This window comes from Cynoglossus semilaevis, chromosome 9 (genome assembly GCF_000523025.1).
Source record: "Cynoglossus semilaevis isolate Cse_v1.0 chromosome 9, Cse_v1.0, whole genome shotgun sequence".
NCBI lineage: Eukaryota > Metazoa > Chordata > Actinopteri > Pleuronectiformes > Cynoglossidae > Cynoglossus > Cynoglossus semilaevis.
Window position 1 is genome coordinate 1,952,058 of NC_024315.1, and position 18,449 is coordinate 1,970,506.

The window sequence follows — 18,449 nt, forward strand, 5'->3', positions numbered from 1 at the left end:
GATTCTTTCAACAAGTCAGTATTTTCTCCTGTGGAGAAACTGAACGTCAGCAGTGAAGACGTTAAAAACGATGACAAAATAAGGTCACAACTGTACGGAGAAAGGACCAGAGGAGGGAAGTAAGGAAGGGTTACTGGTAGTGTTACTGGTACACTGCTCATGGATACAAACTGATAGAGGTGAATTACAGACAGAAGGCTCGGGGTGCTAACATTTACACCATGAAGCAAAAATTCATTTCTATCTTCTATTTTTTTTTTTTTACATAAAAATTCCAACTTAGGTCACATCGGTTTCTCAAGTCCTGCTCCCCAACGTCCACAATAGTAAAAATAAAGAGTTGCTCCAAACATTTCCTCCCTCACACATGGAATGTTCTTGTTGTACTAACACCACCGTCAGATGCCGTTTGTTGACTGTGTATTAGAGGTCATTTATTTTTTTTGGTCATCGATTCAAACTGACTAAGGAATAAGTAGCGTTGGCTGGACACGTCTGTCGTCTCGTTGTGCACAATGATTTAAAGCTTTTTTTTTTTTTAACCTTTAATTGGAGAAATGATTCATAACGTTGACGTGAAAACTGCTGTCATGGAATAATCACAAGAGGTGGTTTTAAAACTCAAGGACTTGGTCTCCTCCTCACAGACACTGGTGATTGAGACGACACAGTGACGGTGCAGCTGAAACCAGAGTGAGTGCAACACCGTGGACGGCTCTGTGCCTTCTTCAGTCACACACACTCACTTTGTTGGTAAAAGGTGCTACATGAAGCATCTGTATCAGCAGTTTTGGTTTGTTTTTTTCTCTATATGAACGTGCAGTTTAGTTCATGGTGTGAAATGTTGACGGTTGAAGTACTGACGTTTGTTTTTAAATATAAATATACATCTATATATAGATATATTAGACACATTAAGCATCAGTGTTACATAATAGTGTAAATTCAAGGCTAAAAACAAAAATCCCAAGGGGAAGTTAATGCATCGTCCAGCAGAGGGAGCCTTAAGCACAGGCAGGCAAATTCAACACCCAGAACTGGAAATAGAATTATAATAAAATATAACATATGCAACTGAGTTCCACAGTTGTGGAACATTTACTGTTGTTCTGTGCTGCTCATTTACTGAAGCGCACGCCTAACCACAGGGTTTGTGTTCATTCTGATTTGTTTGTGAGATCTTGATCTCAGAACATCTATAAAGACATTTAATAAAATTGACGTTTTGTTCTACTTTTTGCTCCAATTTTTTTCTTCAAATGTTAATCTTACCAAGTGGCACAAATAGGAACAGAGGCAAAGCCCCTCCACTGACCTCTGGTGGTGAACTAGTGTACAGGTAACAGACCTGTGGGTCACTGTGGACAAGTCAAAACTGCCCTCATTGGATCAATCTGTTCACACACAACTCCTTTTTGGCTTTAAGGCAATTTATTTTCAAATAACAATTCTCCACGTCTTCATGCTAATATCTGTCGTGCCACCAGTGACGGTTTAAGTGAATGGATGAACAGAGTTAATGAGCTGCACCTAGCACCCTTTTTTAATTTAAGTTAAAGTCATGTCCAAACGCGCCCTCAACTTCCTGTCTCAGATTTCTTTTTTTTCTGATTGTCTACGTGCTAAACAACCTTCAATAATCTTTTTCAATTTCTCAACTCCTCGTCCACTCTTATCGTTCCTCCGTTTCCCGCTTCTCCTTGACCCTCACCTTGTTCGCTCCTTACCTCCTTCCTCCCCACAGTCGCCCCTGTTCCTCCCATCACCCCCAGAAGATGTTGGTGATGTCAGAGTCCAGACTAAAGATCCAAAAGACCAGCGGCGCTGAGATTAGCATGAACGACCAGGATACATCTTTGACGGAGTGACGTAGTCGTTTCACCAGGCCACTGACCAATCCTGCGTTTGCGACTTCTCTCTCCAGCTGCTCCTCCTCCACCGTCTGTTTGTGAAATGTAAAGGATTAGAATCAAAGAATTCTACAAAGTGGAACATGTAGAGTTTTACTCTCCCCAGTACAATTTCTAGAAGAACAGAGGTGCTGTAGATTTGCTGACCTGGATCTGATTCCCTGGGTCAACGTAGTTGCGGGCGAGAAACTTGAGTGCCTCATCTAAGAAAATAACAGGAAGTGACATCTTCAGCACCACCACCCACTGAGACCAGGACAGAGGACGAATCTGGAAGATCACCTGCAGACGTTGACAGACTGTTAGGAGGAACTGAATATAAAAGACTTATTTTTAGGTATTTCTTTGTCTGATCTGTGGTGTGTTGGATAAACACATACCGGCAGAGGGTCGACATAAAGAATGAGGAAGTGTAAAGCCATGGACAGACAGATGGCGCCCACCAGCCACTGATTCGACCACGGAGGCATTTTGAGCAGAGACTGGTTTTCTGAGAGACTGAACAACACGAGAAAACATTCAACACAACACAGTTAACGTCTGTTTGGCTTCATACAGCTCCAACACACCGTCAGAGTATGAAATTCAACTGATTTCCTTCTAGGATCGTAAAGGCATCACTGGCACCATCTGGTCAACTGCTGCAGTAACTAGAGTAACTAGTCTTGTTCTTTTTTTTTTACCTGTTTAAGGCATTGCACATCTCGATGGTGACCAGGACAGACAGAGCCATGGTCATGGGGTACGGAGACTCAAAGACTGAACACTGAACTCCTGCAAACTCAGCGTGGCCTTCGCGGCACTGCAGGTAGTGGGACTGTAGGAAACAGGAAGCATTCATTTAAACAGCCATATCACTTCCTGTTTACATGTCGACAGATACGAAAAACAATCGAATGTTCAGGTAAAACAGCAGTAAGATTTAACTATTTTGTATTTGTATTTATATTATTTGTTATAGAGGGACAATGTATATTAATGAACATTTAAAGGTAAAATGTAAATGCACACAATCGTAGCCACAAGGCTAATTTCCATTGGCCAGAAGGAGCATGACAATGTAGCATGGTAGCGACAAGCTACGAATTACATAAACGGCCAGAGGACATGAGTACAGATGTTCGTACCAGCTGGTAGTAGGAAACTTTAGGTCCATCATGGGCTGCTATGAACCACCAGGCAGCAGCTCCTACTGTGGCCGCTCCCACGTAACCTGCACAGGAGAAGAGTCAGTCTTAAAGTACTGGTAACAAACTGACTAACTTTGTAGCTTTATGTTTGCTTACAAATTAGCTACAACTTTAACCTTTCTGCTACTATTAAACTTTATATTGTTAATATATATATATAACTACAGAAACATTTTTTTATAATGTCTTTTATTATTGTTAATATATTTATAACTAAAGAAACATTTTTTTATAATGTCTTTTATATTTTTAGTCATCCCTTCTATATCTCTTTACTATAACTCTTTATTTTTATATTGATATAAGGTAACGTTGAAAATCCCAGCTTCTGTTCATGGTACTATTATGGATGCGTCCGATGACTCACAGCCGATGATGAGGTAGCGACAGAAGAGCCAGCCAGAGATCAGAGGCTCTTTGGGAGAGCGAGGAGGGCGGGACATGATGTCCAGATCTGGAGGGTTGAAGCCCAGAGCTGTGGCAGGAAAACCATCAGTGACCAGGTTGACCCACAGCAGCTGCACTGGGATCAGCGCTTCAGGCATGCCCAGAGCAGCGGTCAGGAAAATACTGGAGAGGAGGGAAAAAACACAGACGATATTCAGTCGACCTTAGAGTTATTGTTTTATTAAAACATGAATGATCTGTCATTTGTTTGGTCACTAACCAGACCACCTCTCCAATGTTTGAAGAGATCAGGTATCTGATGAACTGCTTCATGTTGTTGTAGATGGCTCTGCCTTCTTCAACTGCTGCCACGATGGTGGAGAAGTTGTCGTCAGCCAGGATCATCTCAGACGCCGACTTGGCCACTGCTGTGCCGCTGCCCATAGCGATGCCGATCTCTGCCTTCTTCAGAGCCGGCGCGTCGTTCACGCCGTCACCTGTCTGAAAATATAGAAGAAAAAAAATCCAAAGTCAGACCGGGTGGTTCATAAACGTCCAAGATCAGGGTTAGCCACACGGACTACGTGCCCACCATGGCGGTGATGTCATTCAGACTCTGCAGATACTCCACAATCCGACTCTTGTGAGTCGGCTCCACGCGAGCAAAGCAACAGGCCGTTCTGCAGGCCTGACGCTGCAGGTGAGGGGGCAGCTCGTCAAACTCCCGACCTGTGAGGCCCCCGGTGGCTCTGTCTCCCCCCTGCTCCTCCTCCTGCTCTGTGATGATGCCCACCCTCCGACAAATGGACAGCGCAGTCCCTTTGTTGTCTCCTGCACAGAGCAAATCCTTTATGCATTAGAAATTGTTTGCGTTGATTTCAGCTGATTTGCTACATCTGTTTTTGATCACATTATATTTTGGGAACATTTTAGCAGTTTATGACAACAATCTTTACAGGTAATACCTTTTCCAGCTTTTATTTTCCTTTCGTTTTGGCTAATTCCTGACAAACTTTACCTGTGATCATGATGACTCGTATGCCAGCCTGACGACACATCCGTACTGCATTGAGAACCTCTTTCCTGGGTGGGTCCAACATCCCCACGCAGCCCACAAAGGTCAGGTCCGACTGGGAAGAATGATCAGGAGTAGTTTATGTCAGTGGTCATTTTAGGTGGTCAGTTATTTCTAAAAAGCTTTGGATACGAGTGAAGGTCGACAAACACACAATGAGAGAATGATATGAAATCTTTTTTTTTTTATCCGATCATCACCTCGTATTCAGAGAAGACAGCTGAGTTCTCCAGGTTGAGGCAGTGGACCTCGGGGGGCATGTCTCTCGTGGCCATGGCCAGACAGCGTAGTGTGTCTCGCCCCGACCCCCACTCTCTCACCATGGACAGCAGCTGCTCTCGAACTGCAGGGCTCATGGGCACGCGAGTAGAACCACGGACCCGGATGTAAGTGCAGCGTTCCAGAACATTCTCTGGCGCCCCCTGCAGAACAATGAGATAAAAAACAAACAAACAAAAAGAGTGGGGTTAGAAACAGGTTTTTGTCCCCAGTGGAAGTGGAAACATTCCTTTGTTCAAACACAGATGGTTGACTGACCTTAATAAACATTTTGTTTCCAGACGTAGACCTGGTGAGTTTGTTATAGGAACAGAAGACAGACATGGACTTCCTGTCTCTGGAGAACTCCAGTGTGAGCTCCTTCTTCATCAGCTGCTTGATCACCTGAAAAACAAAAACTCCGTCATAACAGTTTGTCTTTTTTTGTGCGGCTGAATCACAGACGGTGAATCACTCACAGAGCAGCACGCTGTTGCTCTCTCTGCGGGACTCAGTCTTCTCAGGTCTGTGTCAAACACATTCATTTTCTCAACCAGACAGCAGAGGGCGGTCTCCGTTGCCTCTCCAACCTTCTCATACACACCCTTGGCCTGGAATACACACACAGACATAAACAAACAAACAAACACACACACAGTTAGCGTTAGCTTTGTGACCTGGTTATTTACCTTTTTGTTACGACTGTGACAAATTAAAGTAAAAGATAAGTTGAAATAACTAAAGGTTGGAAACATAAAATAAAATAAACCAAAAAAAACAGCATGACGTAAAGGTGGTTTACACTAAACGCTGAAACCAGTAAAACTAGCTAAAAAACAACAAAAGTAAAAATAAAGTTACAACAAGATTGTTACGACTGTAGAAAAAATTAAAGTAGAAGATAAGTTGAAATAACTAAAGGTTGGTCATATCCACACAGACAAATGAGCTCATAGTGAAGAAAACAAATGTGCACAGATGGTGTATTCCAGTTTGTGGTTTTTAACCTCGTTGTAGTCCAGCGATGAGTCGTTGCACAGAGCGCAGATGGAGGCCAACTCCACCAGACCCTCGTATCGACTACACTTCACCACCGCACCGTCTTTGTAGCTGTGGACAGTAACGGAGGGAGGGGACGGTGGGGGACAGCAGAGACAATGTAGATGAGACATGGATGAAGGTTAAAACCAGACACGTGTTAATTCAAAGGTTATTGACGCTGGAATTATTCATTAGTGGTTATTTATCTAAGATCAGTGAACAGTTAGTGCTAACAGCCTGATTTCAAGAGTGTTGCTCCACAGAAACTACAAGGAGATAGTACTGAACACTATATGACAATTATGACTGCAAAAATATGCATTTCCATGTCTTTTCTCTTCAAACATTTTAAAATCAGGCTTTCAAAGGTTAAAGGTTAAAGGTTAAAGACACTCACACTTCCCCTTCAGGGGCGTAAGTAGATCCCGTCACTGTGAATTCACTGAGACGGCAGTGTTCCCCCGCCACACTGTCCACTACACACATCTGGACACACACACAGATACATGCACATTTGAGAAGAACATCTTGTGGTAAGTATCTCAGTTAGTTCATTTATCTGGGGATTCCCAAAGTGTAGGAAAAAAAAGTTTGGTAAACGCTGATTTAGGCTGATCGGAGTTCGTCATCTCACCCTGCACACTGACATCTGGTTGGTGGTCAGTGTTCCTGTTTTGTCGGAGCAGATGACAGAAGTGCATCCCAGCGTCTCCACTGACGGGAGGCTGCGAACGATGGCGTTCTTCCTGGCCATCCTCCTTGTGCCCAGTGCCAGACAGGTGGTAATGACTGCTGGGAGGCCTGGGAAAAAAAAAAAAAAAACACCGTAAACTTAAGGAGGATGTTGATAAATTAAACCATCTGTGGTTGAATGATGCCATGTTTGTGTCTGTGTTGTGGTAAATGAGTCATTGGATTCAACAGTTTACAGTGTATGACCTTCTGGAATGGCGGCCACAGCCAGAGCCACTGCGATCTTGAAGTAGTAAACAGCTCCCTTCAGCCAGCTGCCTCCGTGGACAGGGTCGCTGAAATGACCCACGTTGATGGCCCACACTGCCACACAGATGACAGTGATGACCTGCAGGGCCACACCAGGAGAACAGTTTAAGCCTTGGTCAGTGACGAACAGACTTTTTCCACCCTGGACCAACTGTTTTTTTTTTTTGCACTCCCATTGACTACATGAACTACAACTGGTCTAATTGTTCTACTGTTCCAAGATAAACATGATCCAGACTAAAGCTCGTGGACCTGCCTTTGACAGCTGCTCTCCAAACTGATCCAGCTTTTTTTGTAACGGCGTCCTCTCAGGGTCAGTGGAGGCCATCTCATCCCGGATTTTCCCAATCTCTGTCTGCACCCCTGTGGCCACCACGACCCCTATGGCTCGGCCTGCTGCGATGTTGGTGCCCTGTCATGAAGAAAAATATTCATTTTTCCGACACTGCTGTGACTAAATCTTTTTTTAGAAACTACAGTGATTACAGATGTATAGAAAAAAATATTGACACAGTCTCCCTCTTCTTTCACTATTTGGTTTTCTCTTTACTTCTACTGTCCGTCTGAATCATCCATCATTTTTGCTCTTGACCCAGTTGCCAGACGAGTGCGGCCTAACCAGCCTGGTCAGCTGACAGGTGCCATCAGAGCGAGCTCTGGAGCTGAAAGAGAATTTCCAAGTTGAAGTTGGCCAGGGGCGTAAGTAGATCCCGTCACTGTGAATTCACTGAGACGGCAGTGTTCCCCCGCCACACTGTCCACTACACACATCTGGACACACACACAGATACATGCACATTTGAGAAGAACATCTTGTGGTAAGTATCTCAGTTAGTTCATTTATCTGGGGATTCCCAAAGTGTAGGAAAAAAAAGTTTGGTAAACGCTGATTTAGGCTGATCGGAGTTCGTCATCTCACCCTGCACACTGACATCTGGTTGGTGGTCAGTGTTCCTGTTTTGTCGGAGCAGATGACAGAAGTGCATCCCAGCGTCTCCACTGACGGGAGGCTGCGAACGATGGCGTTCTTCCTGGCCATCCTCCTTGTGCCCAGTGCCAGACAGGTGGTAATGACTGCTGGGAGGCCTGGGAAAAAAAAAAAAAAAACACCGTAAACTTAAGGAGGATGTTGATAAATTAAACCATCTGTGGTTGAATGATGCCATGTTTGTGTCTGTGTTGTGGTAAATGAGTCATTGGATTCAACAGTTTACAGTGTATGACCTTCTGGAATGGCGGCCACAGCCAGAGCCACTGCGATCTTGAAGTAGTAAACAGCTCCCTTCAGCCAGCTGCCTCCGTGGACAGGGTCGCTGAAATGACCCACGTTGATGGCCCACACTGCCACACAGATGACAGTGATGACCTGCAGGGCCACACCAGGAGAACAGTTTAAGCCTTGGTCAGTGACGAACAGACTTTTTCACACTGGACCAACTGTTTTTTTTTTTTTGCACTCCCATTGACTACATGAACTACAACTGGTCTAATTGTTCTACTGTTCCAAGATAAACATGATCCAGACTAAAGCTCGTGGACCTGCCTTTGACAGCTGCTCTCCAAACTGATCCAGCTTTTTTTGTAACGGCGTCCTCTCAGGGTCAGTGGAGGCCATCTCATCCCGGATTTTCCCAATCTCTGTCTGCACCCCTGTGGCCACCACGACCCCTATGGCTCGGCCTGCTGCGATGTTGGTGCCCTGTCATGAAGAAAAATATTCATTTTTCCGACACTGCTGTGACTAAATCTTTTTTTAGAAACTACAGTGATTACAGATGTATAGAAAAAAATATTGACACAGTCTCCCTCTTCTTTCACTATTTGGTTTTCTCTTTACTTCTACTGTCCGTCTGAATCATCCATCATTTTTGCTCTTGACCCAGTTGCCAGACGAGTGCGGCCTAACCAGCCTGGTCAGCTGACAGGTGCCATCAGAGCGAGCTCTGGAGCTGAAAGAGAATTTCCAAGTTGAAGTTGGCAGGTGGCGACGTGGAGACTCACAGAGAAGAGCATGTTCTTCTTGTCCTGGTTCACGGCTCGAGGGTCTGGAACAGGGTCGGTGTGTTTCAGGATAGACACAGACTCTCCCGTCAGGATCGACTGGTCCACCCTCAGTGTGGTGGATCTGATTGATGTCAGCCTGATGTCAGCTGGGACCTTATCACCAACTGTTGGAGTAGAGACAAACTGACAAGTTACCAAGGGGCAGTTACGCTCCCCCTGTGAAAAAACAGATGAAATACCTATATAACTATGCAGATTTATCTTTGCTCTTAAATCCCTTTTTTTTTCAGGTGGACAGACTGGTTTTGCTCGTATATGAGGTTAGATTATTTAACATTTTTCCTCTGTTTCTTCAATTGTCAGCTAGTTCCCATCATGCTCTGCTCATTTGTTGCAGGGACAGTGACACACAAACACACACAAATGTTTTCTCAGGAGCTTTAAATAGAGAGAAAAGGCGTATCTGGAGGATTAAAGAATTTTTTATTTTGGGCTCAACATAAATGTGAACTGTGCCTGTTCTAGTAACAAACACAAATGAATCCCTGTTGAAAAGCAGTTTAGAGAGATCAGAGAGTCACGTCTGTGTACGGCACCCAGTTAGGGATGTCCCATATATTATGTCTCACTTTTTTCAAACGGACATTGAATGAATCTATGATGATGATATCTGTGATTTTCGGCGTACCTGCGACTTCCACAATGTCTCCAGGAACGATGTCCCGTGCCCTGACTCTCTGGACGTTCTGTTTGTCCTGACGGTACACTTTGCCCATCTCCGGCTCGTACTCCTTCAAGGCCTCAATTGCATTTTCTGCGTTACGCTCCTTTTTATAAACAATCAACACAGAAGAAAAGTATAAGGGGAGAGGAATCAGAATGTGTGATATAGAAAAAACATTCATCACAGAAACGTTTACCTGCCAAACTCCAACAATAGCATTGGCAATAAGGATGAGGAGGATGACAAAGGGTTCGACGAAGGCTGTGATAGTTCCCTGACCTTCTTCAAACCAGGCCAGGATCTAAGAGACAAAAGTAGATAATGCATTAACAATATTTAGTGTACAAACTAAACTAAACACATTAACAATATTTAGTGCACAAACATTGTTGTGTTGTGTTGTGTAAGGAAAATAAAGCCTTCTGACTTACAAAGGTTGTGTAAAGAAAATAAAGCCTTCTGACTTACAAAGGAAATGCACGCAGCCAGTAGAAGGATGCGCACCAACAAATCCTCAAATTGTTCCAGAACCAGCTGCCAAAGAGATTTACCTGCAGGGACACAGCAGTGTGAAGAACAAAGGAAGAACAAGGAGGATGAAAAGGCTGATTGACAGACGAGAACGGATCTAAAACTCACCTTCTTCAGCCGGGAGTTCTACAGGGTTAAAAAGAAAAAAAGGATTGACAGTTAAAAAGAGGGAATCAATGTTGTCATCACATGATCATTAATCCAGTTAAACATTACAGTACTGATTTTATAAATCCTAGACCTTAAATACTGTTGTGAATCTGTTGAGATCATCAGAGGCACATTTACCGTTGGGTCCCCATCGCTCTCTGTTGTTCTTCAGCTGTTCACAGCTCAGGCCTGTGGACTCGTTGACATTGAAGAAACCCAGAGCTTCCTCCACAGTCCTGGTGTGAGCGTTATCCATCACTGCAGAGGAAGAAGAAAAGACAGAAAGACAACATTGGCAGTACACTGGTTTACGCAGGCTACCATTTGTCTAAACAGTGCCCTGCAAAAAAAAACAAGGTCCTTATGAAACCAGGCAGAAATCCTCCTGGTGGATCACTACAATGGAGGGCAGCGCCATCTTGATTTATTGTCAGCGAACTCGTAGCTTAAAAATAAAATACTACAAAGACCAAAAATGACTTTTTCCTCATTCTGTGACCTTGGCCACTTAAGGTGTCCCAACTCAACAGCAATCAGTGATGATTGCTGATGATTTGGGAGTGTTTTACGCAAGAACATCATTACATTTAGATCTTTAAACAGACCATTAGCTAACAGGGGAATTACTCTGAGTACTTAGTACAGCCAAGCAACCACACACACCAAGAGCCCTACAGAAAGAAACAGCCCCGAAGGAACAGTCGTAACTGACTGTCCACAGGGTGTGTTCTGCTGACTAGAAGAAAAACTTTGACAGCTCTATAACACACGACACTGAAACACAGGCCGTGCTATATTAAGCTGTGCATTAAACAGGCACTAACGATACATTTAGTATTCATATATTAATAACTTTGCATATCGCGACCTTGCTTTTGAGCATCAATAATCCTTCTTCTCGAGGCTACATTTACAAGTTTGGTTTTTCCTGCAACTCCTTCACCTGTGACACCTCACGAATGCCTTGTTAATGTAATTGGAACAGCAAAGGTTTGTGCAATTGCTCGACACTGTTTTTAAATAATTACAGTGGCAATATTTTGTCAAAAATATTCTTTTTACATGATAAAGTAATGTAACCTCCACAGAGAAATTTTTTACATGTTAAATAAAGTAATGTAACCTCCACAGAGAAATTAACATTTAAGCTCCATTGGACACAGCAGCTGCTGCCTAATGTGATCAGTTTTTGTGAATACATATACTGAATTATATAAATTAACGTGAAAAACCAAGTATATAGTATGTTAACTTAGTGATGGAGGCCGCCTGTGGTGTGTGGTGATGAGCAACCTGCAACGACCTTGTAGAAAATGACACACTTGCATCGATAACGGATCACTGTAACTGACGTTGTCGCCATATATTATTTGAATCAAATTAAAATTGTGGCAGACTATAGTGACAAAGCAATTTCTCGATTCCAGCTAAAGCCCGTATGTCAGTACTAGCGTCTTCTGATATGATGTGTATTGTGTAAAAGAGAAGGAGAAAACTTAAAATATTTACCTCACGAATGATGACAATTTTTAGAAGGAAATAAAAAAGTACAAACGGCCGAAAGCCTACACCTGCTAGCAGCTAATTTGCTATGGAAGCTAACGTTAATCCTACGGAGGTGAACAGGTTTCTTACCGGTAGATTTTTACCGTTCTTTCTTATTTTTTCTCCGTCTGCGTGTCGTTTATGTCTCCAATTCGGTCCCGTAGTATGACAGTGTCAGCCTTTTATCCTCAATAATGTTCCTCCCTTTCCGAAATAGAAATAAAAAGGATATAAAATAAAAATAGTTGATCCACTAGTTAACAGTAACAGTGATAGCTGCTCACAGCGAGGCAAAAAGGTCAACGCCTTTGCATTTCGATCGGAAATTAAGATTAAGCATTCGTACACCTAATGTTTGTGTAAATAAAATCTTAACAGGGTGTTTCAGAGGCGAGTTTTTTTACACTATGCCTGAAGACTAGTTTGAGGAGACAGCATAGTATTTACTCTTTATCCTTGATCCTAACAGCGGCACAATCGTGTAAAGTTTGACTTTAATACCACACGTTCCAATTCCGCTTTAAAGATAGCAAAGTAACGGCTTGTATTCACAATGCACCATATCCACGCACCATACCAAATCAGTTTATGTATTTATTTTTATATATTTAAGGAGTTTATTAAACGTCTGGAAATAGTCAATAACTTTTCAGTGTGTTAATTTTAATTCAAAACATTTTTACAGCAATTCGAAGCTTTTATTTTGTAAATAAAATAACTTCCGGCACAACCATCGCTCCTAAACCTAACGCCTCTTTCTTACTGCTGTGACTTCGTAATAATCACAATTAGGGTTAAATACAACCAGAAATGGTCCAATGGGCTTACCAGTATTAAGAGCGACTCGGTATATCAACCAATAAACTGATAGATCTTCCGCACCGAAAATGATATGACGTAAAAACAGATGTCCCGCCTCTGGCATTTTAGTTCAATGAGTGCCAGGTGCGTTTGCTGTCGTTTAGCGGAAAACCAATCGGTGATTAGCTGCGATTGTCGGTTGGAAAGGTTGACCAATCAAAAACATCGACGGCGGGACGCTTTATATTTTTGTCCCTGTTACTCCCTGTTGGGATTTGATTTTTTATTTGTAAAATTTGACCACAATTCAAAACACTTAGGCATTTAGACGTGTTTCAAAACCTGTGGTGCGAAACTAACAGTGTGTCTAAATACACGGAAGACAACATTCAAAAAACCACAGTGTAAAATCACAACATATCTTGTGAAAATTGTTGATGCGTATGCATCGACACAATCTTTGACAATGACAAAGTGTGTTTCATATTATGTAGAAAATGCGAACTTTTTTTTCTTAGTTTTCCAAATATTAATTTATTGAGGCTACGTGAATTAACGTCGAACTATAAAACGGGCATCTAGTTTCTTTTCAGAATTATCCAACAGCTCAAACGTGCCCTTAAACTCGCATAGAGGAATAGCGACACCTGCTGTATACTGAGAAGCATTACAAAAATAACACTTGTCTCCATGTGACTCGAAAAAATATACATTTGGCAGCGCTTAGAAGGTCTGGACTATAGGCAGATGGAGAGAACAAAAAAAAACTTGAATAAAAGGTAACATCTGACAAATTTCTGAATTTCTGAACAGTTAGACTGCACATCATCTGACATAGTTGTTGAATCTCCAAATCTCTCTTCGTTTCACATCTTCACTGAACCCTGGTAGGTTAAAAAAGTTGAGAGACCTCTTCCATATCTGTTACATATTCGAGAATATATTGGCCATTAATGAAAGAAGAAACTGATGATATCAATCATTATTATATTCCTCTTTGTATTCTTGTTTTACCTCAGAAATTCTGGTATGTTACAGTGTCGTGTAGTTTTTTTGTATTCTTGTTTTACCCCAGAAACTCTGGCATGTTACAGTGTCGTGTAGTTTTTTGTTTGTTTTTTTTCACTACAAAGATAAGCACATGTGTTTTGTTTTTTCACTACAAAGATAAGCACATGTGATGTAATAGGAAAGTGGATTGTTAGCACGCTTAGGAGTCCTGGGTTCCATCCAGATCAGTGGTGGCTGGAATGTGAATGAAGAACCTCCAAGGTCTCTGAGTGAAGCTGCACCTCCAGACCAAATAAGGACAGAAGCAGCAGGACCCATCAACCAGAGCAGGAGGCCAGCGTTTCATCGAGACTCCCGGGGATGAGAAGTGGCTGCTTTACATCCTCAGTCTGTGTATAAATACATCTTTGTTTGTTCCAGCGTGTGCTCCATGTCCAGCTGGGAGAGAGTGACAACACAGACTTTTCAGTGTTTATCAGTCCAGAACCTGATATTAGCAGAAAATGTGTTAAACTGAACTGAGTCAATGATCAGTGTGTGTTGATAAAATACTAAGGTTCAGTTCTGAAATCTTGACAAATGACTTCATGTTGGGGAGGGGTCTGTCCACTCTCCTCCTACTCCCCACCCTCCACATGGTACTGAGTGTCCATCACTTCATGGTCCTCTGCTCTTTAGCTTCACTTCCTGCAGCGTGCACTCCACTGTCTGTGCTGTTGTTATCAGACGGCAGTGGACATTAAAAAGTCATGCCGCTCACTGTGGTGCTGGACGGGCCCGCGCCCTGGGGGTTTCGCCTGACAGGAGGAAAGGACTTCAGCCAGCCCTTGACCATCTCCAGGGTGAGTGAGTTGTACACTTTGTTTGTTTATACACAATAAGTAAATATATTGATGTATATTATTAATCCCAATTGTCTTATTTCTCATTTCCACATTTTGCTGCACTTTGATGTTTCTACTGTACAAAAGTCAAATGTCAGCGGGTGTAAATCTGGTCTGGCTCTGTTGTGGTCCAGTCCACGGGGGACGGTCTGTGGTTACACACTGTCAACACTGTGTCTCTGGGGGAGGTCGAGGGTCGGAGGGATCGGGGGGGGGGGGTACATTTGAAAAGGAGTGTATGGAGAGTGGTGTGGGGTTTTGCACCTGTGCCACAGTGAATGCAAGAGGCTTAGATCCAAATAGCAGCTTACGCTGCTGCACTGACATGTGCTGCTACACGTACACACGTTTTACCAAGTGGAAGTCAGGGTGAATTATTTGGGAGCATGGAAAATATATCCTGATGTACTCCATATGAAAACATCTCCTCTGCTGCGCTGGAAACATAAAGATACAAAGTTTTCCAACTTCATATGTTTGGACAAATGTATCTCCATCATCCAGGGAGTTTGATTAGTTAGTGGTTATTGTTATGAAACTTCTAATTTGTCGTATTTAATTAATAATTTTTCTACTTTTCATAAGTCATTACATAATTCATGCTCATTGGTTGATTGACAGCTACATATTTCAACTCTCCCTTATACGCTAACTATCTAACAAACAACTATTTTTAAGTTTATAAAACTGATTAAGTTTAGTCAAATTAATTTTATGTTAAACTCTTCCATGACACTGAAGATGTCGTGACTGAGTTATAATCGTTATCTGCAAATGTAAATCCTCATTTCCTGGGTAGAAGATGGCATTTCCTGTTGATCCAAAGTGAGGCAGAAAACAAAAATCATTGGATGTCATTCAACAGATTCACCAGAAGAAGAATTCTTTGTCTTCCCGTTGGACAAACCATCAGGCGATTTCATCCATTTAAAAGACATGTAACAGCTCAGCTCATTAATGAGTGAAAACAGACATTCGCCCTGACTCCCTGTCAGAAAAAGATACAAGGCCTAAAGTCTTTGCTGCGCTGAGAAACATTTAAATCAGGAATAATTTTCTTTACAAAAACGCACCATCACATCCTTCTCTTCTACCCACATCTGATACCAAACCTGAAGCTGCTCAGGGCACTCTTTTTGTTTAAACTTTTCTTTCAGCAGGCTGCCATTTGCACGGCTTCTTTTTGTTTAAACTTTTCTTTCAGCATTAGGACCCGCTGCTCAGCATTCTGAATCTGGACCGTGATGTCATAATGAGGATTAAGGGTCATTTGTGGTCTCCATTCCCAGCACTGAGCTGCAGCAGATGTGAGGTGATCCTGTGATGCAGCTCTGCTCCACTGTCCTTATGGGAGTCTATATTTAGGGAAATACCTCAGAAACGTCAGAGCACAGGCAGAGGAGTAAACCCTCAGAATATATTCCTGCCCCCCCTCACCCCCCCGTCACTCTCACACCTGTTGTGTCGGGAGACACTGAGAGGCCCAACATGAGAAGTGTGATGAGAGAAGATGAAAGAAAAGCAGGAGTGGAGCGATCCAACATCCTGGAGTGTCAGACGAGACCTAGCGGTGTTTTGAGAGAGCGCCGGCCCTGCCCTTTATAAATACAGTGTTGCGTTCACTGACTTGTTCCAAATACATCGAATTGTTCCAGCAGTGAACTCACAGACTTTATTAGAGCTCCAGTAAACCCAGTGTCTCCCTGCACTACCATTTTTGGTCAGGAACATCCTTGTGACCCAGCAGTGTTCCCAGCTGCTCCAGGAAAGTAAACACGAGTGATTATCATCTTTTTCTCCAGCACTCAGCAGCCTTAAAGGGACACTCTCTCACGCATTCACACTTCCACATCAGCATTCTTGATCTTAGGCTCAAATCAGCTGCAAAGTTTCTGCTACGGTTCTGAACAAGCTGCAGTCATGCATTCACTGGATGATCCATGTGTCAACACCATCGATGCACCAACGGGATCAGACTATTTAAAAATTAAAAAGAAATGGAATTGTCAGGAAAATGTCTATATTACAAATATTTAAAATATTCCCATATTTCAGATTGTAATGATGCTGACGTCGGTCTGTTTGTTTCACTCTGACAAAACAGACTTTTTGGAGGGTTTAACTGAATAAATAAACACTTCCATGGAATTCAAATATTAATACTTGGAAAAAGGTCATTCAATGATTGTTTTATTTTAGCATTTTTATTCACTTGATCACTGCATAGGGTCAAAATGAGCTGCAAATAAATAAAAACTTTCTTTGGCAGATAGTGTTAGGAATTCTTCACTTAATCGTGCAAAAAAGAAATGACAACAAAAATGAGTTTCAACATTTTGCTTTTTCTTTTAACTATTAATCAAACCATAGATATTCTGGGTGTGTTTTTATTATATCATTGTTTTTAAATGCTTCAACATTTAAAAATAGAATGACTTACATGTTTTGATGCTGTTATGAATTTTCAACGGCCTTAAGTATGAATGAATGTCTTCATTATCCAGGACTGAGGCCAAATGATCATATGTTTAGTTAAAACACTGGGGATAAAAAAAAGAGAGAAATAAAAGATTAGTTCATGTTCGAAGTGAAAAAAAAACAGCATCTAGAAAAGAAAGAAAAGCCTCACGGAGGCAACTGAAGAAGAATTGAATGTTGTTCAAAGTTTAAACCAGGATAAATGTATGAGAGGACACTGAGCCCTAATAAAACAGCAGGACTGCAACAAATCCTGGGCCGTAAATCAGAGCTGGCTGTACCAGACCTCGTCACTGCTCTTCCCCCGACTCTTATTTATAGGCAGATGATCTAAATCCAGAATCAACGTAACATCCCAGTGTTCCACAGTTTCCTATGTCCTGTAATGCAATAAGATCCAACAAAGGTCATGACCCGGGTCGTGTCAGATCAAAGGGAATCTTCGGTGCGGTGCGAAGACGTCTCTGGGACTGTGACCTTGATAAGGTTCTTGGGATTCTAATTCCTTTGGAATCACTTCCTGGCCAGGAGGACACATACTCCATCTGGAGACGATCACTCAGTGGGAAGGAGCACGTGTTTATTTTATCTCCATGACAGGAGACGGAGGAAACACAAGTTCTGGTCTTCTGGTGCACATCAGGCTGTGGTGAGATTCTCATCCTCACTGTAACATCACAACTTCATCTTCAGGCAGGGGTCGCTGATGAAGAGGAGGTGACAGTGATGAAACCCTGACCAGGCTTCACTCTCTCCACAGCAGCTTCACTGGGATGACTCCATTATTCTATGCATGAACTGAAGTCAGAGTTGATGATGTAACTCATATCTGAGTGAAATTTTGAATCAATGTTCAGGGTCGTTGGGTCAACAGAGGTCAGTTTGAGACAAACAAAGTCCAAATAGTGTGTGATGACTGTAGTGGCAGAGGTCAGTTTGAGACAAACAACTATTGTTGTCCAAATAGTGTGTGATGACTGTAGTGTTAAGTCTTTTTGTTGTAAAATGTATAATTTTTTCCTTCATTATTCAATCCCAGAATTTGCATCATCTCCAGTTGTATCTGAAAAACAACATTTCTCAATACAGACCTACACAGTGGTAGAGTGGTTGGTGCTCTTGCCTTACAGGAACAACGGCCGTTTGTTCCCTAAACGTGCCTTCCTACATGGAGCTGTTCATGTTAATCTCAATATGAACTCTCTTTTATCAACTTTATCTTCTTTCTTCAGATCACTCCCGGCAGTAAAGCCTCCATGGCCAACCTGTGCGCCGGTGATGTCATCGTGGCCATCGAGGGAGTCCCTGCTGCCGACATGCTGCACTGTGAAGCTCAGAACAAGATCAAGGAGTCCAGCAGTCAGCTGCGTCTCACTGTGGAAAGGTCGCACAGACAGATGATGGACAGACAGACAGACAGACAGAGACAGACAGACAGATGATGGACAGACAGACAGA

General features: G+C 42.5%; 2 protein-coding genes across 2 annotated transcripts in view; one reads left to right on the top strand and one right to left on the bottom strand.

Annotated features, from left to right (window-relative positions):
• Positions 1-250: 250 nt before the first annotated feature.
• On the bottom strand, positions 251-12,757 carry LOC103383309 (sarcoplasmic/endoplasmic reticulum calcium ATPase 2). Its single transcript, XM_025058251.1, has 24 exons — positions 12,646-12,757; positions 10,411-10,530; positions 10,231-10,248; positions 10,060-10,142; positions 9,788-9,892; positions 9,556-9,694; positions 8,865-9,031; positions 8,407-8,562; positions 8,088-8,229; positions 7,783-7,949; positions 6,259-6,347; positions 5,828-5,930; positions 5,300-5,431; positions 5,100-5,225; positions 4,763-4,984; positions 4,506-4,617; positions 4,080-4,318; positions 3,768-3,988; positions 3,468-3,670; positions 3,038-3,123; positions 2,594-2,727; positions 2,291-2,408; positions 2,058-2,192; positions 251-1,942 (listed from the first exon to the last, which is right to left on the bottom strand). The coding sequence occupies exons 1-24, from the start codon at positions 12,740-12,742 to the stop codon at positions 1,763-1,765; spliced, it is 3,294 nt and encodes a 1,097-aa protein (XP_024914019.1). The 5' UTR covers positions 12,743-12,757; the 3' UTR covers positions 251-1,762.
• A 1,536-nt stretch (positions 12,758-14,293) lies between these two features.
• Positions 14,294-18,449, top strand: part of LOC103383310 (PDZ and LIM domain protein 3) — a 7,417-nt gene continuing 3,261 nt past the window's right edge. The window contains exons 1-2 of the mRNA XM_008316377.3: positions 14,294-14,471; positions 18,224-18,375. Of these exons, the coding sequence (XP_008314599.1) occupies positions 14,379-14,471; positions 18,224-18,375 (245 nt within the window). The 5' untranslated portion in view covers positions 14,294-14,378. The remainder of the gene's footprint in view (positions 14,472-18,223; positions 18,376-18,449) is intronic.

What these genes read in the sequence shown, in the direction of transcription:
- LOC103383309 (XM_025058251.1), bottom strand. Translation starts at nt 12,742, where the DNA reads ATGCCAGAGGCGGGACATCTGTTTTTACGTCATATCATTTTCGGTGCG. An exon ending in CCGAGTCGCTCTTAATACTG is followed by an intron (nt 10,531 to 12,645) that starts GTAAGCCCATTG and finishes CTTCCTCTGCAG; the next exon opens with TGATGGATAACGCTCACACC. An exon ending in TTTATGTCGACCCTCTGCCG is followed by an intron (nt 2,193 to 2,290) that starts GTATGTGTTTAT and finishes CAACGTCTGCAG; the next exon opens with GTGATCTTCCAGATTCGTCC.